At 35.1% G+C, this 26,831-nt stretch overlaps 1 protein-coding gene, 1 non-coding gene and 1 pseudogene across 7 annotated transcripts in view; 2 read left to right on the top strand and 1 right to left on the bottom strand.

Moving 5' to 3' along the window:
* The window catches only part of LOC101975563 (zinc finger protein 573), a 53,746-nt gene extending 27,679 nt beyond the window's left edge, over positions 1-26,067 (top strand). For all 6 annotated transcript variants that reach the window (XM_078033231.1, XM_078033228.1, XM_078033227.1 and 3 more), the window contains 2 exons: positions 10,312-10,572; positions 19,151-26,067. In XM_078033231.1, coding sequence (XP_077889357.1) covers positions 10,312-10,572; positions 19,151-19,155 — 266 coding nt within the window. In that variant the 3' untranslated portion in view covers positions 19,156-26,067. The remainder of the gene's footprint in view (positions 1-10,311; positions 10,573-19,150) is intronic.
* LOC101957308 (protein phosphatase inhibitor 2-like) lies at positions 300-1,871 on the top strand (annotated as a pseudogene).
* Positions 4,563-4,671, bottom strand: LOC120888170 (U6 spliceosomal RNA). Its single transcript, XR_005731676.1, has one exon. It is a non-coding gene; the product is annotated as a U6 spliceosomal RNA (small nuclear RNA).
* Positions 26,068-26,831: the final 764 nt, after the last annotated feature.

Genomic DNA, 26,831 nt, shown 5'->3' with positions numbered 1-26,831 from the left:
TTCTGTCTGAAAATTTTAAAAAGTAAAATAAAAAGGGCTGGGAATGTAATTCAGTGATAGTATCCAATATCAGAGGAAAGAAAAAATCGAATGTAGAAACAACTCATTAATTCTGGCCCCTCCAGGGTCTAGGTGCACTAGAGTGGGAATTTTGGTTGTAGTTGCTCCCAGCTGGGGCGGCAGGCCCCTGTCTCCGTGGCCCATTGGTAAAGGGCCGGCTGGCGCCCTCTGCCTGGCGGCACTGTCTGTAGCATTGGTGTGCCAGTGTTGTGACAGCATCATCGGATGCAGCTGTTAAAATGGGCTCCCCCGCTGTCTCTGCTAGCAACCAACCTTCTCTTCCTGGACCCCACGCCAGCAGCGACCCTGAGCAGACACCCAAGAAGACGGCAATGGTTGCCTCCACAGTCTGGACTGCCTTGACCTCACAGTGGCCCATCAAGGGGATCCTGCAGAACAGTACATCTGCAGTTCCCTCGGTGGTGGCCTCAGCCGAGCAGCCCCATCAGAGAGTAAAAGAGGAGCTGAGTGAAAAATCCCAGAAGTGGGTGAAATGAATATCCTGGGAACACATCACCCAGCAGACAAAGACTAGGGTTTAATGAAAACACATGACCCAGGCACTGCTTCCCATAGCATGAGAGGTGACCCCGAAACCACTGACCAGGACTCCTGATGCCTTAGCTAAGAAATTTTCTGCTGCTGAAGCCTCGGAACTAAAGCACTGGATTGGGGAACCAGAAAGCAGTGGAGAAGAGGATAGTGACCTCTCACCTAAGGACGAGAAAAAAGTGACAATTCGAAAATGAAGAGGAAGCTTCACTACAATGAAGGTCACAATATTAAATTAGCTACTCCACTGATTTCAAAAAATCTACATGACAATGAAGATGAAGAAATGTTAGAGACTGCAGGTGGAGAAAGCATGAATGTTGAAGAATCATATCAGGAATTATTCTGAGTGACCAAAGGTTTTTACTTTTGTAAGAACACTGGTTAATTTATATAATATCTTAGAGGTTAAACAACATCTTGGAGGGGAAGAGGAACTAATTTATTTTTATCACTTCTAGATGTGATACCTCTTATGAAAAGTTTGTTGGGTTTTTTTGTTTATTTTTATCAAAAGCTGATTGAAACAAGAAGATATATTGGCTGACATATATTCAGACTGAAAGATATTTTAACAATTGTCTTCAACTTGATTTTTGTTTGAGATGGATTATAAGCATTACTGTTGTGTTTTGGGGCCTCTTATCTTATCTTTGAAATTCCTGTTGTGTTAACATGGAAAAGATTGAAAAATTTCTCCTCAGAACTAGCTTTTTTCCCACGAATAAATTATCAGGGCTGGGGTTGTGGCTCAGCGGTAGAGCACTCACCTAGCCCATACAAGGTCCTGGGTTCGATCCTCACCATCACATTAAAAATAAATAAAATAAAGGTATTGTGTCCAGCTACAACTAAAAAACAAACAAAAAAACAAATTATCAGGTTAAATTTGCACTAATGTCTGCTCTAACTGCTTGTTTCGGTACACTGAGCAGACCAGATCAGTTTTTTTTTTTCAATAAGTATAATCATAGGGCCAGGATTATGGCTCAGTGGTAGAGTGCTTGCCAAGCATGCATGAGGCACTGGGTTCCATACCTGGCACCACATTAAAAAATAAACAAAATAAAAGTATTGTGTCCATCTACAAATATTTAAGATAAATAGATAATTATAGCTATCAGTGTTTCCTTTACAAACCTGTCTTAATCTCCTGCTTTTGTTTTCTGTTCCTTTCTACACACAGGCAGACGAATGTAAGGATTTTATTAAAGGATCACAGTGTTGCTGCAATAATAAAGTCTCATTTTGGCCATTAATTCCTATTCTTTTTTTTTAAAAAAATATTTTTTAGTTGAACACAAAAATATCTTTATTTATTTTATGTGGTGCTGAGGATTGAACCCAGGGTGTTGTACATGCTAGGCAAGAGCTCTATCACTGAGCCACAACCCCAGCCCCTTGTTAGTTCTTAAGATGAAGAAAACATTTGAGTAGCAGCAATGCTATAGGCAGGAAATAAAATTCAACTGCTCAGTTTCTATACCTCTCTTATTGAGAGTGTGCTAATTAAATTGCTATTGTTAGTTCATTTGAGTTAATTAGACCTTAGAAAACCATTGAGCTTTTTTACATGATGAGAGAATTATATGTAACCAATTATATGATTGTTTCTGAATGTACAAACAGAATTAAGCCTGAATATTTTTCATTTAAAAAAATTTAAATAGTCCATGATTTAAGGGAATATGATGATGTATACTATGACAAATGTACTTTATTCTTCTAACACAGTAGGAGTTATTCAGATTTTTTTTTCCTGAAATGAAGTGCAGTTCTTCTGTGTCCTGGTTTAGTGTTGGTTTCATTTCTAGTCAATTATTTATCTTAATTTTTTGTTAGTACCATTATACAAACAGACTTTTAAAATATATTATATATATATGAAATGCTTTTATTAAACAGCTTATCTTTTACTTGCAGGTTTATGGAAATATGAATATGTCAAAATAAGTAAAAAGTGGGAGCTAGGGTTGTGGCTCAGTGGTGAAGTGCTTGCCTAGCATGTGAGACACTGGGCTCAATTCTCAGCATAGCATATAAATAAATGAATAAAATAACATCAACAACTAAAATATATATATATATATATATATATATAAATATATATATATATATATAATATTTTAAGCGGGAGAAGGGCTGCTGGATGTGTAGCTCAGTGGCTGAGCACCTGCCTAGCATGTGTGAGGCACTGGTTTGATCCTGAGCACCACATAAAAACAAATAAAATAAAGGCATTCTGTCCATCTACAACTAAAAAGTAAAAATTAAAAAAAGTGGGAGGATTCTTGGCTGTTTAAAAAATATAAACTACATTTTATAGGGTACAATATCTAATATCACTTGGAGTTCTATAAGAAAAATTGTTTCTTACTTGTTTTTATCAGTGTGGACTGGTATTTATTTTATATTTCAAGTTATAAATATTACATTATTTCTTTTGTTGCCCATATTTTTCCAGCTTTGAATATTGGTAGTCCTTTGTAGTTGGTTCCTATGTCCATTTCAAACCCCCATTCTTTGAATTTTGAAGGGAACTTCTTTCCTAGTACTATTTCAGATTTATCTTATTTTCTTCCTTCCCTGGTCCTTTTACTAGAGAATTGTATTTGGAAATCAAGATCTGGGTTCTGTTATGCTCATAGCTTCTATGACGTCCTAGAGACCTACCAAAGAAAAACGTGTATGCATACTCAGTGATACATATTTACATGTAGGTTTTTCTCTCTGCCCATCTATTTGCATATTAAGCTAAATTTGAGTTCATATTGATGTCTTCAACTCTCATCCAGTACCACAAGATACATATCTAACTTTTTTTAAAAGTTTTTTTTTTTTAAGTTGTAGTTGGACACAATCTCTTTATTTTTATATGGTGCTGAGGATCGAACCCTGTGCCTCACAGGTGCAAGGCAGGCACTGTACCACTGAGCTACAGCCCCAGCCCCCCCCACCTTATTTAATAATGAGAAAACTGGCTTCCCCCACCCACCATTCATTTATTTACTTGTTCAGCCCCAGTGTACAGTTTAGAACTGTTAACCCATACCTCAATGAGAAACAAATGAACTCTATTTTCTCTTTCTAATGTATTTTAATTTTACAATTTCTTTTGTCTATAGCCTTATAATATTCAGTCAAAACATCATTTTCCAAGGTTCATAATTATTATCATATTACAGGACACTGTTTATTTAGTATACTTATCACAAGCATTCTTTAATTTCCAATTTTATTTTGTCTAGTCTTTATAATGTTGATTTTAGTATAATTTTTTGTGGTCAGGCTATATACTCTTGTATGATTTTGATCCTTTGAAATACAATGAGACTTTATAGCCAAGTATATGGTCAATTTTTTTAAATATTTATTTTTTTAGTTTTAGGTGGACACAATATATTTCATTTTTATGTGGTGCTGAGAATCGAACCCAATGCCTCATGCATGCTAGGCAAGCACAATACCACTTGAGCCACATCCCTAGCCTAATGGTCAAAATTTTTATAAGCAGTTATAGTATAAGTGGAAAGTAATTGAATTTTGTAATATTTGGATTATACTGATGAAGTTCTAGATCATTATTGATCAAATGTTCTACTCAGACTTTGGATTGTATTGATGATTTGGTTTCTTTATTTCATGCCATTTTACTAGATGAATATAAAATTAATAACCCTGATTAAGAAATCCTCTATGTGTGTTAAAGTTTATTAGAAAATAAAGGTAAGTATGGAGCTGGGGTTGTGGTTCAGTGGTGGAGCACTTGCCCAGTATGTGTGAGGCACTAGGTTCGATCCTCAGCACCACATAAAAATAAATAAAATAAAAGTATTGTTTCCAACTACAACTAAAAAATATTTTTTGAAAAAAGAAAGAAAATATTTTAAAAAAGAAAAAAAGAAGTAAAATATTTTTATGATGGTTTATTTTTATGATGGTTTATGTATAAAAATACAGAACGCTTCATGAATTTGTGTGTCATCCTTGCGCAGGGGCCATGCTAATCTTTTATGTATCATTCCAATTTTAGTATATTTGTTGCCGAAGTGAGCACAAGTAAAATATTTTTTAAAAATTAAAATCTCAAATCCCTACCACTTGTAATACCTTAGTATATAGACATATAGATATTCTTGTTTTTCTTTTGACCAAAGTTTCACTGTTTTCTCATCTATTTTATAATCTGTCTTTGTCACTGATTTTTCTATTTTCTCTTTCTAATGTATTTTAATTTTACTGCATCTTCAAAACCCAAACTGTCCTTGCATTACCCCTTTTGGCCCAATTTAGTTTATTCAAATCAGCATCCCAATGCAAGATTGTTCATTTCACCTGGTTACTGCAGTGACAAAATTCTCCTTAATCTAACACATTTCCTTTATGACACAGACATTTTGAAGTGACAAAACCACTTATATTTTGACATTTGTTATCTTCTGAATGTATCTGGGTATTGTTGTATGGAATAATTTATTTTTTCTCTACTCTTTACATTCATGTAAATTGGGAAGTATTTTTATTCTTAGGGGAATTCACATTAAAGTATTTGTTGCTGAGGTACATAATTGGTTATGCATATTCTGTCAAAAGACAAATCAGTGGTACAATCCAGTATATGTTATACTTTATTAGGATAACAATTGGGTTCCTCCACTGATGTTATCTTTTTCCTGTGATTACTGAAGTCTCCCTGATTTTGTTGGGTGTAACAGTAGCATTCAGTTCTGTCGCAGCTATTCTCACTCTTTATACTTATCTTTTTTTTTTTCTACTTTGTATTTTTTGGTACCAAGGATTGAACTCAAGCACTTAACCACTGAGCCACATTCCCAGCTTATTCTTTCTTTTTTAAAAATATTTATTTATTTTTTGTTATAGTTGGACACAATACCTTTATTTTACTCATTTATTTTTATGTGGTACTGAGGATTGAACCCAGGGCCTCGAACCATGCTAGGCGAGCGCTCTACTGCTGAGCCACAACCCCAGCCCCTCATTCTTTATTTTTGAGACAGGGTTTCACTGTGTTGCTTAGGGCCTTGTAGACTGGCTTTGAACTTGTGATCCTCCTGCCTCAGGCTCCTGAGTCGCTGGGATTTTAGGTGTGGACTATCAAACCCTGCTTATACTTATCTTAATAAGCTTGGGAATTGCCAGGTGGTTTTTTAAAAAGCCCTATTATGTCTGCAGATCTTTTTTATTGTGGTAGTAGGGATTGAATTCGAGGCCTTGTATATGCTAGGCAAGTGTTCCACTATTGAGCTGCATCCCCAGCCCTCCATTTTAAAAAAAATATTTCTTTAGTTGTTGATAGACCTTTTATTTTTATTTATTTATACACAGTGCTAGGAATTGAACCCAGTGCCTCACACATGCCAGGCAAGTGTGGTACAATTGAGCCCCAGCCCCAGCCCTGTAGTTTTTTTGTTGAAATGATCAACTGTGGGGAATAAGGAAAGACAATTATGTAAAGGATCAGGGTGTTGATTATTGCTAGACTTTATTTACCTTTTCCTATGGAAATTTGTTAAAGCTTTTTGTCTTTTATATTTTTCCTTGCAGTACTGGACATTGAACCCAGGTGTGCTCTACTGAGCTACATCCACAGCCCTTTTTGAGATAGGGTCTTGCTAAATAAATTGCCCAGGCTGACCTTTAATTTGTAATCCTACTGCCTCAGCCTCCCAAGCAGCTGGGGTTACAGGTGTGCATCACTGCACTAGGCTACTTTTTAACTTTTTATAGGGTCAATTTTGATCAAATACTTTTCTAGAAAATTATTAATATCACCTGTATTTTCAAATTTACTTGCATACTAATATGTTTGTGAGCAATTTTATAAGTCTTCTTTTTGTGGGAGGAGAGTTAGAAATTGAACCCAAAGGGGCTGGGATTATGGCTCACAATAGAGTGCTCGCCTAGCATGTGTGAAGCTATGGGTTCGATCCTCAGCCCCACATAAAAATAAAAAGTAACGATATTGTGTCCAATTATAACTAAAAAAATTTTAAAAAAAAGAATTGAACCCAAAGCTCAGCATATGCTAAGAATATACCATACCATGGAACTACTTGCCTTGCCCCATAACTCACTCTTTCTTTCTTTCTTTCTTTTTTTTAGGCTTATTCTTTACACGTAGACATTAAAGATTATTTTTTTATTTGAATTGGTTTTATTCTTTTCCAGAATTCATTACAAACTGATTTATCTCTATTCCTTCTACTTTTGTTTAGTTTACTTGGTTAGTTTTTCTAGATTTTTTCCATCAGTTGTTTATTTAATTATGTTGAGGTAACAGCTTTTTCTCTAAGCATTGTAGTTGATTAATGTACTTTTTGAATTGTAGTGTTTTCTTTTTACCTGTCTGTATTTCTCTCATTTCACTATTTCAGTAGTATAACAAAGAATCTGACTTTTTTTTGTAACTTTATTTTATTTATTTATTTTTATGTGTTTCTGAGGATTGAACCTAGTGCCTCTCACATGAGAGACAAGCAGTCCACCACTGATTACAGCCTCAGCCCCAAGAATCTGACTCTTTGATTTTTGAATGCTGATAACTTTTTCAAGACCTGTTCCTCTTTTTTTCAACCCCTTTTTCTTTTTTATGGATCATCTGATTAAAAACCTAGGTGCTCTCTTCTTTGGTTCCAGGAGGCAGTTCCAAACCATAAAAGCCTCCTCCCACCTGTAGGAGCTCTCAGCTCAGCACCATACCCTAAGCATCAATAAAAACTCCATACCAGTCTCAATTATTTTTCAACTTCTTGGAAACTACCTTGCCCTCTCTGGAAAACCTCATTATGTATGTAGTAAACCTTTTCACATATTCTTGGTGTATGCATGTGGCATCTTCAGTCTTAACAACATTTTTTTTGTGTGTGAGCATCCATCCTGCTTCTTTGATGTCCATGTCCATTTATCCTGGGACCTAAAGAATGAGAAAAATCCAATCTACAAAGTGTCAAGGATTCTTGGAAGATTAAACCATCCATAGAAAGCATTAATAATGAGGAAATTTGTACTGTTTTCTAAGTGACAAAAAGAGGGAATGTGGTAGAATATAGGGAACAAACAGGTTGCTGTTTTGACATGTGGCCTCATAGATATCAGGAGTCCTGCTGACCTGCTTAGAAAGGGAGGGATTTGATTTTTTTTTCATTTATGTTCTTTTTTATTTTTAAAAAATTTTTAAATTTGTTTTAATTAGTTACATATGACAGTAGAATGCATTTATGCACTTTATATATCATACATAGATGAGATATAATTTCTCACATTTAGAAAATGTGTAGAATCACATTGGTCATGGAGTCACATATATACATAAAGTAATAATCTGTTTCATCCTACTATTTTTCCTGTCCCCACATCCCTTCCCCTTTCCTCCCTTCACTTCCCTCTACCTAATCTAACACTCTTCTTTAGTGTCCCTCACCTTATTGTGAATTAACATCTACATATTAGAGAAAACAATTGGCCTGTGGCTTTTTAGGATTGGCTTATTTCACTTAGCATGATATTCTCCAGCTCCGTCCATTTATTGGCTAATGCCATAATTTCATTTTTCTTTAAAGCTGAGTAATATCCATTGAATATATACCACATTTTCTTTAGCCATTCATCCATTCAAGGACACCTAGGTTGGTTCCATAGTTAAGCTATTGTGAATTGAGCTGCTATAACCATTTACATGGCTGCATTACTGTAGTATATTAAGTCCTTTGGGTATACACCAAGGAGTAGGATAGCTGGGTCAAATGGTGGTTCCATTCCAGGTTTTATGAGGAATCTCCATACTGCTTTCCATAGTAGTTGTATTAATTTGTAGTCCCACCAGCAATGTATGAGTGTACCTTTTTCTAAATAAAGATGCTGAAGTTTTTCTCTTCTCACCAACATTTATTGTTGCCTGTATTCTTGATGATTGCCATTCTGACTGGAGATGAAATCTTAGTGTAGTTTTGATTTACATTTCTCTAATTGCTAGAGATGTTGAAAACTTTTTCATATATTTGTTGATCAATTGTATTTCTTCTGTGAAGTATCTGTTCCCTTCCTTAGCCCATTTATTTGACTGAGTTATTTGGTTTTTTGTTAAGTCTTTTGAGTTCTTTATATATCCTAGAGATCAATGCTTTATCAGAGGTGCATGTGGTAAAGATTTCCTCCTAATCTGTAGGCTCTCTCCTCACATTGTTTCCTTGCTGAGAAGAAGCTTTTTAATTTGAATTCATCCCATTTATTGATCCTTGATTTTACTTCTTGTGCTTTTGGGGTCTTGTTAAGGAATTCATATTCTAGGTCAACATGTTAAAGATTTGGGCCTACTTTTTCTTTTATTAAGCTGTTCTAGTGCTTAGGTCTTTAATCTACTTTGAGTTGATTTTTGTGCAGGGTGAGAAATAAAGGTTTAATTTCATTTTGCTACATATGAATTTCCAGTTTTTTTAAGAGAGAGAGAGAATTTTTTAATATTAGTTTTCCATGGACACAATATCTTTATTGTTTTTGTATGTGGTACTGAGGATCGAACCCAGTGCCCCGCTCATGCCAGGCAAGTGTGTTATCGCTTGAGCCACATTCCCAGCCCCTGAATTTCCAGTTTTGCCAGCACCATTTGTTGAATAGGCTATATTTTCTCCAGCAAATGTTTTTGGCACTTTTGTCTAGTATGAGATAACCACATTTATGTGGGTTTGTCTCTGTGTCCTCTGTTCTGTACCATTGGTCTACAAGTCTATTTTGGTGTCAATACCATGCTGTTTTTGGTACTATAGCTGTGTAGTATAGTTTAAGGTCTGGTATTGTGATACCTGCTGCTTCACTTTTCTTGCTAAAGATTGCTTTGTCTATTCTTGGCTCTTATTTTTCCAAATATCTATGAAGAATGTCATTGGGATTTTAATAGGAATTGCATTAAATCTGTATAATGCTTTTGGTAGTATGATCATTTTGACAGTATTAATTCTTCCTTTCTCCAGGAGATGGGAGATCTTTCCATCTTTTGAGGTTTTCTTCAATGTTCTATAGTTTTCATTGTAGAGGTCTTTCACCTCTTTTGTTAGATTGATTTCCAGGTATTTTATTTTATTTGAGGCTATTGTGTGAATTTTATTCTAAGAATAAAAGAAATCACTAAAGAAACTTAAAAGGATGGGGCTGGGGATGTGGCTCAAGCAGTAGCTCGCTCGTCTGGCATGCATGTGGCCTGGGTTCGATCCTCAGCCCCACATACAAACAAAGATGTTGGGTCTGCCGATAACTAGAAAATAAATATTAAAAAAATTCTCTCTCTCTCTCTCTCAAAAAAAAATTAAAAAACTTAAAAGGATGAATTCTTAAATATTGAATCTAAATTAATGATAGATTATAAATAAAGATGCTAAAGTTTTTCCTCTTCTGAATTATAATTCATTTGGTCTCTAATAGTGCCAAGATAGCAGATTTATAACAAGTCTATCACAAATTCTGACCTACACCCTAACATTGTCTGTTTCCTTGATCAGTAACTTCATTATCTGATATTCAGTCCCATACATCTCTGAATTCTTTTTGGCCTTCTTCACACTTCATTGATTGTGTTTTTAGATTTTTTGTAAGCCATTCACTTACTAGGAATGTTGCTTATTTCTTTTATACATGTTTTATGTCATCTGATAAGAAATACAAATATTTTTTGTATTCTTATTTCAGATTGGGGTTTACAATGTGAGCTAATCAGCTATCTAGAAATGCCCACTTATGAGAAAGATGTATCTTCTACACAACATCAGAGCATATATAGCAGAGAGAAACTCTATGAATGTAAGAAATGCCGGAAAAAATTTAGGAGTAGCTACCAATTAATTCTACACCATAGGTTTCATGTTGTTGAGAGACCCTATGAATGCAAAGAGTGTGGGAAGAACTTCCGCAGCAGCTATCAACTTATTCTCCATCAAAGATTTCATACTGGTGAGAAAACTTATGAATGTACATACTGTGAGAAAAACTTTAAAAGTGGTTATCAACTTACTGTACATCAGAGATTTCATACGGGTGAGAAAACATACGAATGTAGGGAATGTGGAGAGGCTTTTATTTATTCCTCACACATTGCCCAACACGAGAGAATTCACACCAGTGGAAAGCCTTATGAGTGTCAGCAATGCGGGAAGGCCTTTAGTCAAGGTGGACACCTAAAAATTCATCAGAGAATTCATACTGGTGAAAAACCCTATAAATGTAAGGAATGTGGGAAGGCTTTTAGTAGATGCTCAAACCTTGTTGAACATAGACAAATTCATACTAACAAGAAACCATATGTGTGTGAGAAATGTGGGAAGGCCTTTAGAAGAAGTCATCAGCTTATTGTACATCAGAGTGTTCATACTGGTAAAAAGCCATATGAGTGGTAAAGAATGTGGGAAGGGCTATACCACTGCCTCATACCTTGTTCTACATCAGAGAATTCATAAAGGTGGGAAACCATATGAATGCAAGGAGTGTAAAAAGACTTTTACCTTGTATAGGAATCTTACTCAACATCAGAATATTCACACTGGTGAGAAACTGTTTGAATGTGGGCAATGTGGAAAGGCCTATACTACTGGCTCAAAACTTTTTCAACATCAGAAAACTCATACTGGTGAGAAACCTTATGAATGTAAGGAGTGTGGGAAGGCCTTTAGCTTGTATGGATACCTTAATCAACATCAGAAAATTCATGTTGGTATGAAACGCTTTGAATGTAAGGAGTGTAAGAAAACCTTTACCTTATATAGAAATCTTACCCGGCATCAGAATATTCATTCTGGGAAGAAACTTTTTGTTTGTCAGGAGTGTGGGAGGGCCTAGAGTACTCGCTCTAACCTTGTGCAACATCAGAAAACCCACACTGGTGAGAAGCCCTATGAGTGTAAGGAATGTGGAAAGACCTTCAGCTTGCATGGATATCTTAATCAACATCAGAAAATCCATACTGGTGTGAAACCCTATGAGTGTAAGATATGCAGGAAAACCTTTACTTTCTGTAGAAATCTTACTCTACATCAGAGTATTCATACTCAGGAGAAGCCTTTTGAATGTAAAGAATGTGGGAAGACCTTTAGACGTAGTTCACACCTTACTGCACATCAGAGTATTCATGCTGATAAAAAGCCCTATGAATGTAAAGAATGTGGAAAAGCCTTTAAAATGTGTGGGTACCTTACACAACATCAGAAAATTCACATTGGTAGAAAACCTTATGAATGTAAGAAGTGTGGTAAGGCCTTTAGTCGTTCTTCAAACCTTGTTCAACATGAGAGAATTCATACCGGTGAGAAACCCTATGTGTGCCAACAGTGTGGGAAGAGCTTTAGATACGGTTCAGCCCTTAAATCACATCAAGGAATTCATACAGGTGTGAAAGTCAAAGAATAGGCAAGGACAAATCACTTTGGTGAGAAATGATTAAATATTAGTCTTATAGGTATGTATTTAGCAAATGAGACTTCATAATACAGTTCTTGACACATTAGAAGGCTTTCAGTGTCAGTTCTGTTTTAATGAAATATCTGATTCTTGGCAAATTTAAAACAAAATAGAATTCCCAATTTCTTCATGTCTATATGCCTTCAATGTCCATGGCACGGAATTTTATACTAAAGGGAGCCTTCTCTACTGGACATTAATGGTTGTTACAAATTACCCCAAATTTTAATGTCTTAACACAATAATATTTCTCACAGGTTTTATGGGCCAAAAATTCAGGAGCATTGAGGTTTTCATGAGATTAATCATCTGAAGACTTGACTGTTGGTCAGGCTCCTGTTCCCCAGGAGTCACACTGGTTACTTTCTTACATTCTATGTGGTTTGAAGTAAGTGTCCCCCAAAGAAGCTTGGTCTCCAGTTTGCTAGTGCTACCTTTAAGAGGTAGGGCCCAGTGGGGGGGTCCTCATGTCAGTTGAAGGTGTCCTCTCAGAAGAGGCTGTGAAACTCCAGGGACTGTATAACCCTAGCTGCTCCTGGGATTTTTGCTTGGCAGTGTGATCTCTTCTTCCTACGTGTACCACCATTCTAAGGACACTTGGCCATGAGAGCCTCACAAGAGCTAAGCCAATGCCAGTGCAATGCCTTGAACCTCCAAAACTGTGAGGTAAATAAACCTCTTTTCTTTATAAAGCTAACTTGCCTCAGGTATTTCATTATAGTAATGAAAAACTGACTAATCCATTTGAACAGTGAGAGTGCTAAGAAAAAGCCATCCTCATCTTTGAGGAAATTCTGGACTGAGAATGATGCTGTAAAATGAATAAGAATTGGGGAGCTTCTTGAGCAAATTATGCAAATGTAAATTATTCTATACAGAGTACCAAGTCACGGTCATCATTGTTGGAAGGCATTCTTTTTAAATTCCTTAATTTTAAATGGACATAATACCTTTATTTATTTTTATACAGTGCTGAGGATGGAACCCAGTGCTTCACATGCTAGGCAAGTGCTCTACCACTGAGTCACAACTGCAGCCCCCTGGTCCACTTCTGTTTAGTTGTTCTTTAGCTTATCTCAATTATTTTTTAAAAATATTTTTTAGTTGTAGTTGGACACAATACCTTTATTTTAATGTGGTGTTGAGGATTGAACCCAGCACCTCGCATGTGCTAGGCAAGCGCTCTACCTGTGAACCACAACCTCAGCCCCTAGCTTATCTCAATTCTTATACTTTCTTTTAAGCAACAAAAACCTAGGTGGCATCTTCAGCATGTCTCTTGGAAGCTTACTTGGCTAAATTACCCAAGTTCATGAGGTATTATTTTCTACTGTTCATGTTATCACATGCAACGAGTTTGCTAGGTTTTCTGCTACTACTGCATAACATGGTGTGCCACCATGCCTGGCTTGCAGACTTATTTTTAGATCATTACACCTTACTCAATCATTTATAAACTCTCAAAAATGAGTTGTTGCCTCTAGTAACAGTGTTCAGTTTTCCATAAGTCCTCACTTATTGCCTCCTCAGAACTCTCCAGGTTCCTAGTAAAAGTTATTTTTATCTTCAAGACACTTTTAGCTTTCAATAGTATCCCTGACAAGGTACCAAAATCTGATAATATCATGCTAACATTCCAAAGCTCCCTAAAAATTAGTAGCCAAACTGCCAATAAGTATGTATTTTTCTCACAGTTTCTGTGAGTAGGGAATTTGGAGCAACTAAGCTGGGCAGTTTAGATCCTGTGTCTCCAGAGGTTGCTAAGTGTTATCTAAACACTTGACAGAGGCTGGAGAATGTGCTTTCAAAGACGGCTTAGTTATGTGACTGATAAGTTTTCAGGGGCAATTTGTTTCCTCTCCAATGGGGCCTCTCCTTATGCTTCCTTCTTCCATTTTTTTGGTACTGAGGATTGATCCCAGGAGCACTCTACCACTGAGTGACATCCCCACCCCACCCCCGCTTTTTTTTTTTTTTTTGAGACAAGGTCTCACTAAATTGCTTAGGGCCTTGCTAAATTGCTTTGAACTTGTGATCCTCCTGCCTCAGTCTCTGAGCTGCTGGAATTACAGACATGTCCCACCACACCTAGCTCTCCTTATGGTTCTTAAGTGTACCTGTGACATGACAGTTGGCTATGCTCAGAAATGATCTTTTTAATATTCTTGGTTTGGAAGTCACCTCTGCCATATTCTGTTTGTAAGCAGCATGACAATAAATCTAGCCTACATTCAAGAGGAATTCAGTTCTACATTTTTAAAATGGTATATATTAATTATACAGAATGGAGAGTTCCATTGTGATATATTGGTACATATACATAACATAATTTGATCAATTTCATTCTTCAGTACCACTCCTTTACCTCCGCTCCTCCCTTCCCTCTCCCCTTATCCCCTTTTTACCCACTGGTCTCTTTTCTTCAGTTTCGCCTTTAAAAGAGAAGAAGGTCAAAATATTCACAGACATTTTTTTTTGTGTTTGGGGAGTTTATGATACTGGGGAATGAACACAAGGGTGTTCTGCCACTGAGCTACATTCCCAGCCCCTTTAAATTTTTATTTTGAGACAGAGTCTTGCTAAATAGCTTAGGGCCTCACTAAGTTGCTGAGGCTGGCCTCCAACTTGGGATCCTCCTTGCTTCAGCCTCTCAAGTCACTGGGATTACATGGGTGTGCCACCGTGCCTGGCTTGCAGACATATTTTTAAATCATTACACCTTCCAATACTCATTTATAAACTCTTAAAACTTATGAATGAATTTGTTATTGTCACATAGGCAGTAATATCATATAATGCAAGCCTTATCAGTGCTATTCTCCCACCTTACCCCCATGTGTCATTGTCAAAGATAATTATCATCTACAGACATCGTTTATAAAATGCTATTCAAGAACCTACATGATAGCCCTATTATGGGATGAAAGTGGTACACATACCTTGGAAGATTATGTGCCATATGGTCTTATACTCTGTAAATATGAGTTATTATCAGATTGTATTGCTGATTAATTATTATGTAAGAGTCTAGTTGTGTAATTAGAACACATTCTCAAAGACTCTCATCCATTAAGTTTTACAAAATTTTGGAAATAAAAGTATATGATTTAGTTTGTATAATTATTTGATTAATAGCCAACAATTTATATTCTGTGTTCACCATTTAAGATAAAGTAGGGCTTAGTAATGGGATAGCAAGAAGTAAATTGTCTTCTTGGAGACCTTTCCTAAATTTGTAATTGTATTTTTATTTGATATATAGAAAATTTGAAAGAAATATTCAGCAACTCATGTTTACATTCATGCTATTTGCTGATTCTGTTTCTTTCAACTTTTTATATCTGATTATTGATGAATTGTTTCTGTAGCATTTGAGAATAAGTTGCAAACATTATGACATTTCACCCTTAAATATATTTTCCTGATAATCACAATAGAAAAACATTCTTGAAAGCTATTCAGCCATTGATGTTTTTATAGTTATTTATTTTCTAATCAGAATCCACTCTAGGTTAATTTACTGTATTTTTAAAAATTATTCTCTCTTTTCTAAGGTATTACACTCCACTTTTCATGCTTATGATTTTTTTTTTGATTCTCAAAGTATATCACTCATTCGTGATATGTTACCTGTTGTTCTGTCCCTCATTTCCCCTATAATTAGAACCTAGGTCTATAGAATTAATTAGGTTGAGATTAGGTTTAGGTTTTTAGACAGACTATGAATGATAGTGCATATTGCTGAAAGCACATGGAAGGTTTTTATATGATTATTAATTCTGCATTGTAAAATATTATTTAAGTGGCAACTCTCAATTTTTCATTGAATACAATCCCTTTAGTGCATTAGAAATCAGGAATAAATGAAAATTTATTCATTTATTTTTATTTTATTCATCTCTGTATCTATGACATATCTAAAATGACTGTTAGATACTACACAATAAACGCTGTGGAAAGAAATAGTTAATTTATGCAACTAGCAGAAAGAAAAACTATAATAATTAAGAAAAGATTAATAAAACTAAATATAAAGACTAATCATTATGAAATAAAACTATAGTTTTGGGGTGGGGATGTGTAGCTCAGGGCAAAATCCTGGGTTCAATCATGAGTACTGCATACACATACACAAACACACACACAAAACTATAGATTTTTATTCAAATCCCACTACCTCCTCTTCCTGTGGAATATGAACTAAATAAGTAGATAAAATTGAAGAAATGAAGGACATTTTAAGTTAAAAGTTAACAAAAATATTTAGAAATATTTAATATATATTTTTAAATATTTTTTAGTTGTATAGTTGGACCACAATGTCTTTATTTATTTTTATATGGTGTTGGGGATCAAACCCAGGGTCTTGCCTGTGCTAGGTGAGCACTCTACCGCTGAGCCACAACCCCAGCCCCTTTAATATATTTTTGAGGAATTATATTTGTAAAATAATGTAGTTTATCAAACATAACCATGGATATTGTAGGAAATATGAATTTTAAAAAGACAATTGAGCTAGGCACAGCAGCGCACACCTGTAATCCTAGCTGCTGGGGAGCCTGAGACTGGAGGATTGTGAATTCAAAGCCAGCCTCAGCAATGGTGAGGCACTAAACAACTCTGTGAGACCCTGTCTCAAAATAAAACACAAAATAGGGCTGGGGAAGAGGCTCAGTGGTTGAGTACGCTGAGTTCAATTTCTGGCAATCCCCCTCCCCCCAAAAAAAAGACAATTGAAAATTATATGCATAGTCCGACCATTCCTCAGCTAAAACATCAGGAAGGATATAATTTCTAATAACACTTTTCATTCTTTGTTATATGTTGAATAGAATTTTTGTCATAAACTATTGATAGTTGCTCCTAAAAAAATCAAGTTTCATGAATTTCACTCATGAAGGTCAAAAGAAATTTTCTGGACATTATATCATCAAACTCCAAGGTTCTTTTAAAACAGCTATGTAGTAAAAAGTTATTTTTTGGAAAAGTCAATTCAAAATTCTTCTGGTTCAATATATTCTTGATAAATTAAGAGAAAAATGCAATAATATTCTCCTTTTTTCCTTCAAATTTTCTGAGCTTTATATACAGTTTTTTTAAAATAGGATGAATTTTCATATGTACATGATACTATTGATTATTATTTTTTAATATTTTTTGTTGTCAATGGACTTTTATTTTATTTATGTATATGTGGTGCTGAGAATCAAACCCAATACCTCACACGTGCTAGGCAAGCATTCTACCACTGAGCCACGATCCCAGCCCAACACTATTGATTATTTTAAAAAAAAAAAACTTTTAACATTTTTAAATTCAGAATAACAGTTGATTGCTTCCTTAAATCACTTCTAACCTGATAGAAAAAGTAACTAGCTTTTCAAACTAAGGAATATCACATTCTGCACTGTCAGCCAAATGTCTATAATGATAGTTTTATCATGCATTACTATCTACTCATCCATATTTCTTCTGTCTGCAATTCATTACTGAATATTAACCTTTCCCCCCTGCAATTGTGAATTTTGAAAATTAAGTGTAATCTAGCATATCTAAATATGACTTTGGAACTCGCATTCCTTATTACCTACTAAAATTTGGGATGTGAAACCATATGTTGAAATGCTGCCAAAACTTAAAGGAGTAACCCTCAAAATTGAATTTCAGCACTATGTCTTGTGGTACCAAAGCTTACCACAAGACATAGTGCTGAAATTCAAGCAGTCAGCTTGAATGATGATATGTGGTTAGCTACCTTCTCTGTACTCCAGTACTATTACTTTTCTACAAAACAAAAGGCCTTCCAGCTGAAGCTGTGTAAATATATCTAATGTGTTTAAATTCTTTCTATGGATCAATATTCAGGTTATTGACAATTTTTCAAACTCTATCTTGAATATTGTGAGTTTCAAATAGAGATTATAAGCAACAGTGTCTAATTGCAGTCGTGGCTTATTATACCTGGATCTTTACTACTATTGTTAATTTATAAACTTAAATATACTTATTTTTAACTAATCTATTAAATATCTTTTATTAAAACTTATTGGAGAGTCCAGTTTTCACTGACTTTCCTAGTTATTCCTTTTGTCTGTTTTTTCAACTTTCCTTTTCCTGGTAATGGATTTTCAAAAGTACACTCATGATTTTCCTTACCATGTTAAGAGTATCCTCCCCTTGTCCCTTCATGTTATATTTGGATGTTACTATTTTCAATCTAATGAAAATCTGATAATCTATTTTTAATAGAATGTGGAATTTCCAAGCATTCATATCATCTAGAATAGAAATGAAATTTTCAAACAATTATTTTTTATTTTATTAAGATAAATATGGGGGCTGGAGTTGTGCCTCAGTGGTAGAGTGCTCGCCTCGAATGTGTGAGACCCTGGGTTCGATCCTCAGCACCACATAAAAATAAATAAGTGAAATCAAGGTATTGTGTTCAACTACAACTAAAAAAAAGATAAATATGGTTATGTCCAGTTTTGAGGTATTTCAATCTTTTAACCAATATGATAGAAATTATTAGCACAATATTTTGCCAGAAACTCGTATTTGCTTTTTTTTTTTCTTTTGTATCCAATTTTATTCCGGGATTCAGACTTCTCCTTTAGTATGGTAATGTGGTCATTTATGCTGATTTCTTCTTTTAAGCTGTCTCTGGAATATAACGTGCTTTGCCATAGTATGCTGTTGTTTTGATAAATTGCTTCATTTTTTTGTGTGAATATTTTGTTCAGAATTTTTAAACAAATATTCAAAATTGACATTAATATTGGCGTTCACATATTACTATTGAGAATATAATATTAATTTTTTGTTTTTGCCATTACTTATTCACTAAGTTACATAAAACTTGGTCTAAACTCATATGGTCCTGTTTTTTATTATTTAATGGAATTTCCCTTTAAGAGTTTTGTTTGTTTTGTGGTACTGGTTTGGAACTCAGGGCCTTGGGTATGGAAGACAAATGCTCTTCCATATTACACCCCCATCTCCTTTCATAATATTAATTACTTTTCCAAATCCATCTGGTACTTTATGTTTTAATTTTTACTCTGCTTGGACCCTATAGGTTAATTGAACTGTGTACCTGCCCCAGCACCATTTCTTTGAGCACTACACATCTCTACACTACCACTGGGTTCCATGTACAAGGAACATTCTTAAATCAGCTCTTCAGTGAAGATCAACTATCATGTATTCTTGGCAATACAATGTTGGGAACTCCGGCTTCTTCTACATGAATATAAAATGCCATTGACTGCTAGACAAATTTGGACACTTACCAGCAGTCTTAACAATAGTGATAGATTCTTTCATGTGTTAAAGATTTTTAAAAACTTTTTATAGTTATATATGAACAGATGGTACGCCTTTATTTTATTTGTTTCATTTTTATATGGTGCTAAGGATCGAACCCAGTGCCTTACACATGCTGGGCAAGTGCTGTGCTACTGAGCTACAGCCCCAGCCCTGTGTTCAGGATTTTAATTGTCCACTAATAGTTTTACTTTTGTTTTTGTCCCATGCTTTAAATTAAAATGTTAATTCTTTGTTGAAGAATTAACATTTCTTTAAACATTAAGCAATCAATATTACTCTAGATCTGCAGTTAGATACACTATCTAAATGTAGCATTAGCTACATTTGATTATTCTAAACTAATTAAAATTTAATAAAATTTAAAATCGAGTTCATGGGTGGTACTACAGTCAAGTGTTTAATAGTCCTGTGTACTGAACTTTAGGAATATACAACTTTTCTTTTATTTAGGAATATACAACTTTTCTTTTATTTAGGAATATACAACTTTTCTGTTGGGTAGGAATATTCTAAATGACTACATTCTATTCAAACAATAAAGAGAGTATTTTGGATTTAATCAGCTAAATATTGCTAAGTTAAATATTGCTACTTAATACTAGGGTTGTGGCTCAGAGGTAGAGCGCCCGCCTATCATGCATGAGGCACTGGGTTCAATCCTCAGCACCACATAAAAATAAAGATATTGAAAAATAAAGATATTATTATAACTAAAAATAAATTTTTAAAAATATTGCTACTTAATCATCATTTGCAAATTAATTGAGTAGTTTAAGACATACATTAAAATCATAAGTGATAAATATTTAACAGAACTTTTGAAAGCTTCCTAAATATTCTAAAGTAAAATAAAAAATAAAACTTTATTCTAAAGTAAATAACAAAAGTATGTAAAAATAATGTAATATTTTTTAAATGGTAAGCAAGTTTGAAAAAATATCTTTTAAAAGTATAGATAAGCCACTTGTGGTAGCATCCACCTATAATCCCAGCTCCTTGATAGACTGAGGCAGTTGGATTACAAGTTTGAGACCAGCATGGGCAATTTAGTGAAACCCTCAGCAACTTGTTGAGACCCTGTCTCAAAATAAAAAAATAAAAAAGACTAGGGATATAATTCAGTGGTAAAGTACCCCTGGGTTCAATCCCCAGGAGAGACACACACACACACACACACACACACACACACACACACACACACACACACATTATAGTTACATATATATACATACACATAAAATATATATGGGTTAATGTATTATTTTTAGTCTTTTTATGCTTACACTTACTTCTATTCTTAATTCTTCCCATTTTCCCCCAGCTGTTACAGTAAGTGGACACTTTTAGATATTCTTCTAGTTTCCATATTCTTTTTTGGGGTGGAAGGGCTATGAGGGATTGAACTCAGAGGCACTTGGCCACTGAGCCACATACCAGCTCTATTTTTGTGTTTTATTTAGAGACAGTGTCTCGCTGAGTTGCTTAGTGCCTCGCTTTTGCTGGGGCTGGCTCTGAACTCGTGATCCTCCTGCCTTAGCCTCCCAAGCCACTGGTATTACAGGCTTGGGCCGCTGCACCCGGCAGTTTCCATGTTAACTGATACACAAACTAAAAGGTGTAATCACAAAAGTTTTAGAATCTAGGTTTATCAACCACATTTTTTATTTTATTTTTTTATTTTTTTAAGGAATTTGTTTTGAGAGAGAGAGAGAGGGGAGAGAGAGAGAATTTTTTTAATATTTATTTTTTAGTTTTCGGCAGACACAACATCTTTGTATGTGGTGCTTAGGATCGAACCCGGGCCGCACACATGCGAGCGCGCTACCGCTTGAGCCACATCCCCAGCCCATCAACCACATTTTTTAATATTAGGATCTTGGTCTTGATATTATGGTTAGAACACTAAATGTTTTTCCTTTATGTATTTTTATAAACATTACTGAGAAATATTAAGATACATTTTTAGATTGTTGCTTCCTCCTGGGATACAATATCAGGCTAGGATATACCATCCTATCTTAAACAATTCAATAAATGACACTTTTCAGACACTAGAAAGCAAGCAGTTTAAAACCCTCATCCCCATTGCAGAAATCAAGATGAGCACTATTATTTCTCCCAACATAATACATGGAAAGTTTCCAGTCCATATTCCAGGGGTAGTTAATGTAAGCAGAAACCAGTCCTCTTCCAGAATTGAGACACAATCACTGGAGTTTGGGGATGCCAAAGTATACAGAAGAGAGCACAGACAGGAAAGACCTGTAGAGCTGTCAGGGAATTACCTAGAATCTTTAGCTAAGAACTGAGCAGTTCATATGTATGTAGAAAACACCCAAAGTGGGGCTGGGATGTGGCTCAAGCGGTGGCGCGCTCTCCTGGCATGCGTGCGGCCCGGGTTCGATCCTCAGCACCACATGCCAACAAAGATGTTGTGTCTGCCGAGAACTAAAAAATAAATATTAAAAATTAAAAAAAAAAACACCCAAAGCTATGGAAAGAAACACTTGTTGTGAGTATAGGGAATAATCCTCGTAGCTCCTATAGGTCCAGTAATAGTTGGTGTTATCAGAATAGGAAAAACCTCATAATTCATAAGACATGGGTTACTCAGAAGGGTATTGCCTTATTAGGAAAAATTCACATAGAATTAAGGGTGTTCTGATCTTGCCTATCAAAGCTTACAGTGATCCTTAAGGGACTGGAGTGCAGCTCAGTAATAGAGCATCTGCTTGGCATGCATAAGGCCCTGGGTTCAATCCCCACCAACACCCCAAAACAAATGCCCTTTGAAAGAATCAAACTGTTCCCAAATAACTGAATTATATATTTCAGAACAAAGCTCAAAAATATTTAAAAATATATTAGAATATATATTTTTCTATAGGGTAACATTTCAGTATTTAGCATCCAACCAAAGGCAAGAAGACACCGGGCACCATCCTCTAATCCCAGCAGCTTGAGAGGCAGGAGGGTCCAGAGTTCAAATCCAGCCTTAACAAGGCCCTAAGCAACTTAGTGAGACACTGTCTCATAAAAAGGGGTAGGAAAGTGGCTCAATGGTTAAGCACTCCTGGGTTCAATCCCTGGTAGCAAAATAAGTGAGAAGACATGCAAAGAACCAGGAAAATATTGATACATAATGAGGAAAAAATTGACTCACATAATTAATAGGGTATCAAAAATTGTAATATTTTATATGATGATGGAGGGTTGATGAAGAGCTGGGGTTGTAGCTCAGTGGTAGAGTGCTTGCTTTGTGCTCATGAGGCACTGGGTTCGATCCTCAGCATCACATAAAAATAAATAAATAAAGATATTGTGTCTATCTCCAACTAAAAAATGTTTTTTAAAAAAAGAAAGAAAATAGACCAAAATATAAGCACAAGAATAGCAACTCTTGGGAAAGGGAAGATCAAAATCCAGAGTTACTATAGTAGTATATCTAAAATATCCAGCTTTTTAAAAGAATTTAATCTTTATTTTTTATTTATATATTTATTTTTTAATGTGGTACTAAGGCTCAAATCCAGTGCCTCACCTGTGCTAGGCAAGCACTCAACCACTGAGCTACAACCTCAGCCCTAAAACATCTAGTTTTTAACAACAATGAAAAAAATAAAAATTGCTAAGAAAAGGGAAAATGTGATCATGCTTGGGGAAAAGTCTATTGAAACTGTCCTTGAGGAGGCTAGGACATTGAACACAGCAAAACTTTAAATTGATTATTACATGTACGTTCAAAGATTGAAATGAAACCATATTTAGAAAATTAAAGGGAATTATGCTGGGCACGGTGGCACAGGCCTGTAATCCCAGCGGCTCAGGAGGCTGACACAGGAGGATCATGAGTTCAAAGCAAACCTCAGCAACAGTAAGGCGCTAAAACACTCAGTGAGATCCTGTCTCTCAATAAAATTTTAAAAAATAATAATAGGGCTGGGGATGTAGATCAGTGGCTGCATGTCCCTGAGTTCAATCCCCAGTATCAAAAAAAAAAAAAAGAAAATTAAACGGAATTATGATAACAATGATTCATCAAGTAGAGAATATCAATATATTGAAATTAGTTTTTAAAAAGAACCAAGTAGAAATTTTAGATTTTTAAAAGTTTAATGTCTTGAATGAAAAGTTCTCAAGTTTACCAATAGAATGAACTGGCAGAAGGAAGAATCTCTGAACTCAATGATAAATCAATACAAATTATCCAACAAATAGAAAACAAAGATAAGAAGAAAAATAAACAGAATTAAGACCATGGAACCACAAGCAAGCATAACAAGCATACATGTAATATGCTTGGAATCCACAGGTAAAAGAAGGGCCTTAAAGCAGAGGGTTGAAAGGGGTAGGAAAGTTAAATAAGTCTCAGGGTTTCTAAAAATGATGAAAAACAAATCTGTACATCCAAGAAGTTCAATGAAATTCAACTAGGATGAATAAAAAGCCAAACAAGATTTTCAAGAGTAAAATCTTGACATCAGCAAGAGAAAGATGACTTAGGTTGGCAGCTGACTTTTCATCAGAAACAATAAAGGCCATAAAGCAGTGAGATAACATTCAAAATAAATTTTTTTCTCTGTGACTAAAAAGACAACTGCACAATTAATTGTAAAACTACATTACTAGACTTAAATAGTGATGTAATATATATGACAGTAACACAAGGGGGAAGGAATGGGGGTTCACTGAAGCACACTTCTGTATTTTATTGGAAGTTACTACGAAAACGAAGATTATTTAGGCAGGCATGGTGACTGTACATGCTTGTAATCCCAGTGACTCTGGAGTTTATGCAGGAAGTTCCCAAGTTTGAGGCCAGCCTCAGCAATTTAGTGAAGCCCTTAGCAAGTTGGTGAGATCCTGTCTCAAAATAAAAAATAAAAGGACTGGGGTTGTTGTTGGTGGTGATAAAGCACCCCTGGTTCAATTCCCAGAACAAAAAAATCCAATCAAAAACAGATTGAGGGGACTGGGGTTGTGGCTCAGTGGTAGAGCACTTGCCTAGCATGTGTGAGGCACTGGGTTCGATTCTCAGCACTGCATATAAATAAAAAAATAAATAAAGGTCCATCGACAAATAAAAATATATTAAAAAACAACAACAACAGATTGAGGGGCTGGGGATATATCTCAGTAGTAGAGTGCTTGCCTAGCATGCATGAGGCCTTGGGTTCGATCTCCAACATCACCCCTGCTCCAAAAAAAAAAAAAAAAAAAACAACCTTGAATGACTGCTGGATGCTGTAGTGTGCACCTGTAATCCCAACTACTCAGGAGGCTCAGGTAAGTTCCAGGCCAGCTTGGGCAATTTTGAAACCCTGTCATAAAACTTTAAAATGGCTGGAGTATGGATCAATGATTGAGCATTTACCTAACATGTCCTAGGTTCAATCCCCAGTACCATATAAATAAATATCTAGATAGATAAATAGTAGAGATTGTCAGTTTCACAAAACAAAAAATACCCAACCACTTTTTTATGAGAGATACTTTAGATCTAGATAGACAAGTAGGTTGGAAGGAAAACAGTTGAAGAATATACCATGCAGATATATAGATAACTGAAGTAACTACCAATATCAGGCAAAATAATCTTCAATTCAAAATGAAAGGGGAACATTTTCTAATGATGCAAGGATCAATTTATCAGTAATGTATAACAATTAGAAACTTGAATGTACTTAACAGCACAGCAACAAAATAAGTGGAACAAAAAATGACAAATGAAAAATAAAAATTGTCAACAATAACTGAGATGGGGCTGTGGCTCAGTTATAAAGCGCTCATCTAACACATGTGAGGCACTGGGTTCGATCCTCAGCACCACATAAAAATAAATAAAAGTATTGTGTTCATCTACAACTGATAAATTTTTTAAATAAAAAAATAATTAAAAAATAATAATTGGAGTCCTCAGTAGGCAATCATCAGTATGTGTATCATCAAGAGAAAGTCTTTACAGTAATTTAACAGGGAATGATTAATAAAAGTAGTTAGTACTATTAAAAGAATTAGAATAAGGAGGGATTAGCCAGCAAATAATAAAAAAATTTAAGATTAACAGATATAAGAAGTGTTCCTTAATAGGCACAGTGTTGCACGCCTGTAATCCCAGCAGCTTGGGAGGCTGAGACAGGAGGATCCCAAGTTCAAAGCCAGCCTCAGCAATGGTGAGGTGCTTAGCAACTCAGCGAGACCTTGTCTCTAAATAAAATACAAAATAGGGCTGGGGATGTGGCTCAATGGCCGAGTGCCCCTGAGTTTAATCCCTGGTACAAAAAACAAGAAGTGTTCCTTGAGCCGCATGTTGAGATTGAGAACCCAATTTAGATACTCTACCTTATAAGGCTGAGATTCATTCTTTGTTAGAGGGACTGTTGCTGGTTAGTCACTGAAAAAAGTCAATACTATGCATGCTGATACTTGGCCATATTAATTTCTACAAAAAATTTTTAATCAGTCTGTTCATTTCTACATACCTGCTGGAAAAGAGATGTTAATCAGTCTGTTCATTTCTACATACCTGCTGGAAAAGAGATGTTATTCAGTCTGTAGCTCAACAGTCTACAGGTCAACTTGGAAAGTACTGGCATTTTAGGAATCATCTAATCCATATATGTTATATAATCAATAAAAATTGTCAAAGAAAAATGCTTTAATGAATCTGGCATAATAGTGATCTTTTGAGTTGTAAGTAAATAACTAAATATCGAGGAAATAGTGCTCTTCTAAGACTTTAAAGTACACCTATATTAAACGTTTTTTTCTTAAAGGGAATATACCTATAATATTTATTGAACATTCAAGAGTTTGGTACCTTGCAGGCAGTATGATGTTGCATGCTATTTTATTGAAGAAAGAAACTGTGGCCACACACACTCCCATAATCACAGCCATTTGGGAGAGTTAAGATTAGAGGCAGGAGTATCACAAGTTCAAGGCCAGTCAGATCTTAAAGATTGACTTATATCAACAACTTATAGAGACTCTGTCTCAAAATAAAAATTAAAAAAGGCTGGAGATGTAGTTCTGTGGTAGAGTGCCCCTAGTTCAATCCCCAGTACAAAGAAAAATTTTATTATTTTGTCTATTCCCTGAAAAATCTTGATATTATCATCTCCCATAAATTACAGAACCTGGTTTAGGTTATCTTTTTCTTGATGAATTGAAAGAATTCTTTATTTAGTCTAGATACAAATTCCTTATCCTATATACGATTTACAAAATTTTCTTTTGTGTTATCTTCTTACTTTCTTGAAGTGAGGGCCCTTGAAATCTAAAGTTTTAAAATTTAATTATGTTCAATTTCTTCTTTTGCTCTTGTTGCTTCTGATTGTTGTGTCATTTAAAAAAATAAACTATTTCTTTCTTTTTTAAAAGCAGGTTTTTAATTTTTCAGTTGTAGATGTACATTGTACCTTCATTTT

This window comes from Ictidomys tridecemlineatus, chromosome 15 (assembly GCF_052094955.1).
Source record: "Ictidomys tridecemlineatus isolate mIctTri1 chromosome 15, mIctTri1.hap1, whole genome shotgun sequence".
Taxonomy (NCBI): domain Eukaryota; kingdom Metazoa; phylum Chordata; class Mammalia; order Rodentia; family Sciuridae; genus Ictidomys; species Ictidomys tridecemlineatus.
The sequence above is the reverse complement of the archived record's forward strand: the minus strand, read 5'-3'. Positions and strand labels throughout refer to the sequence as shown.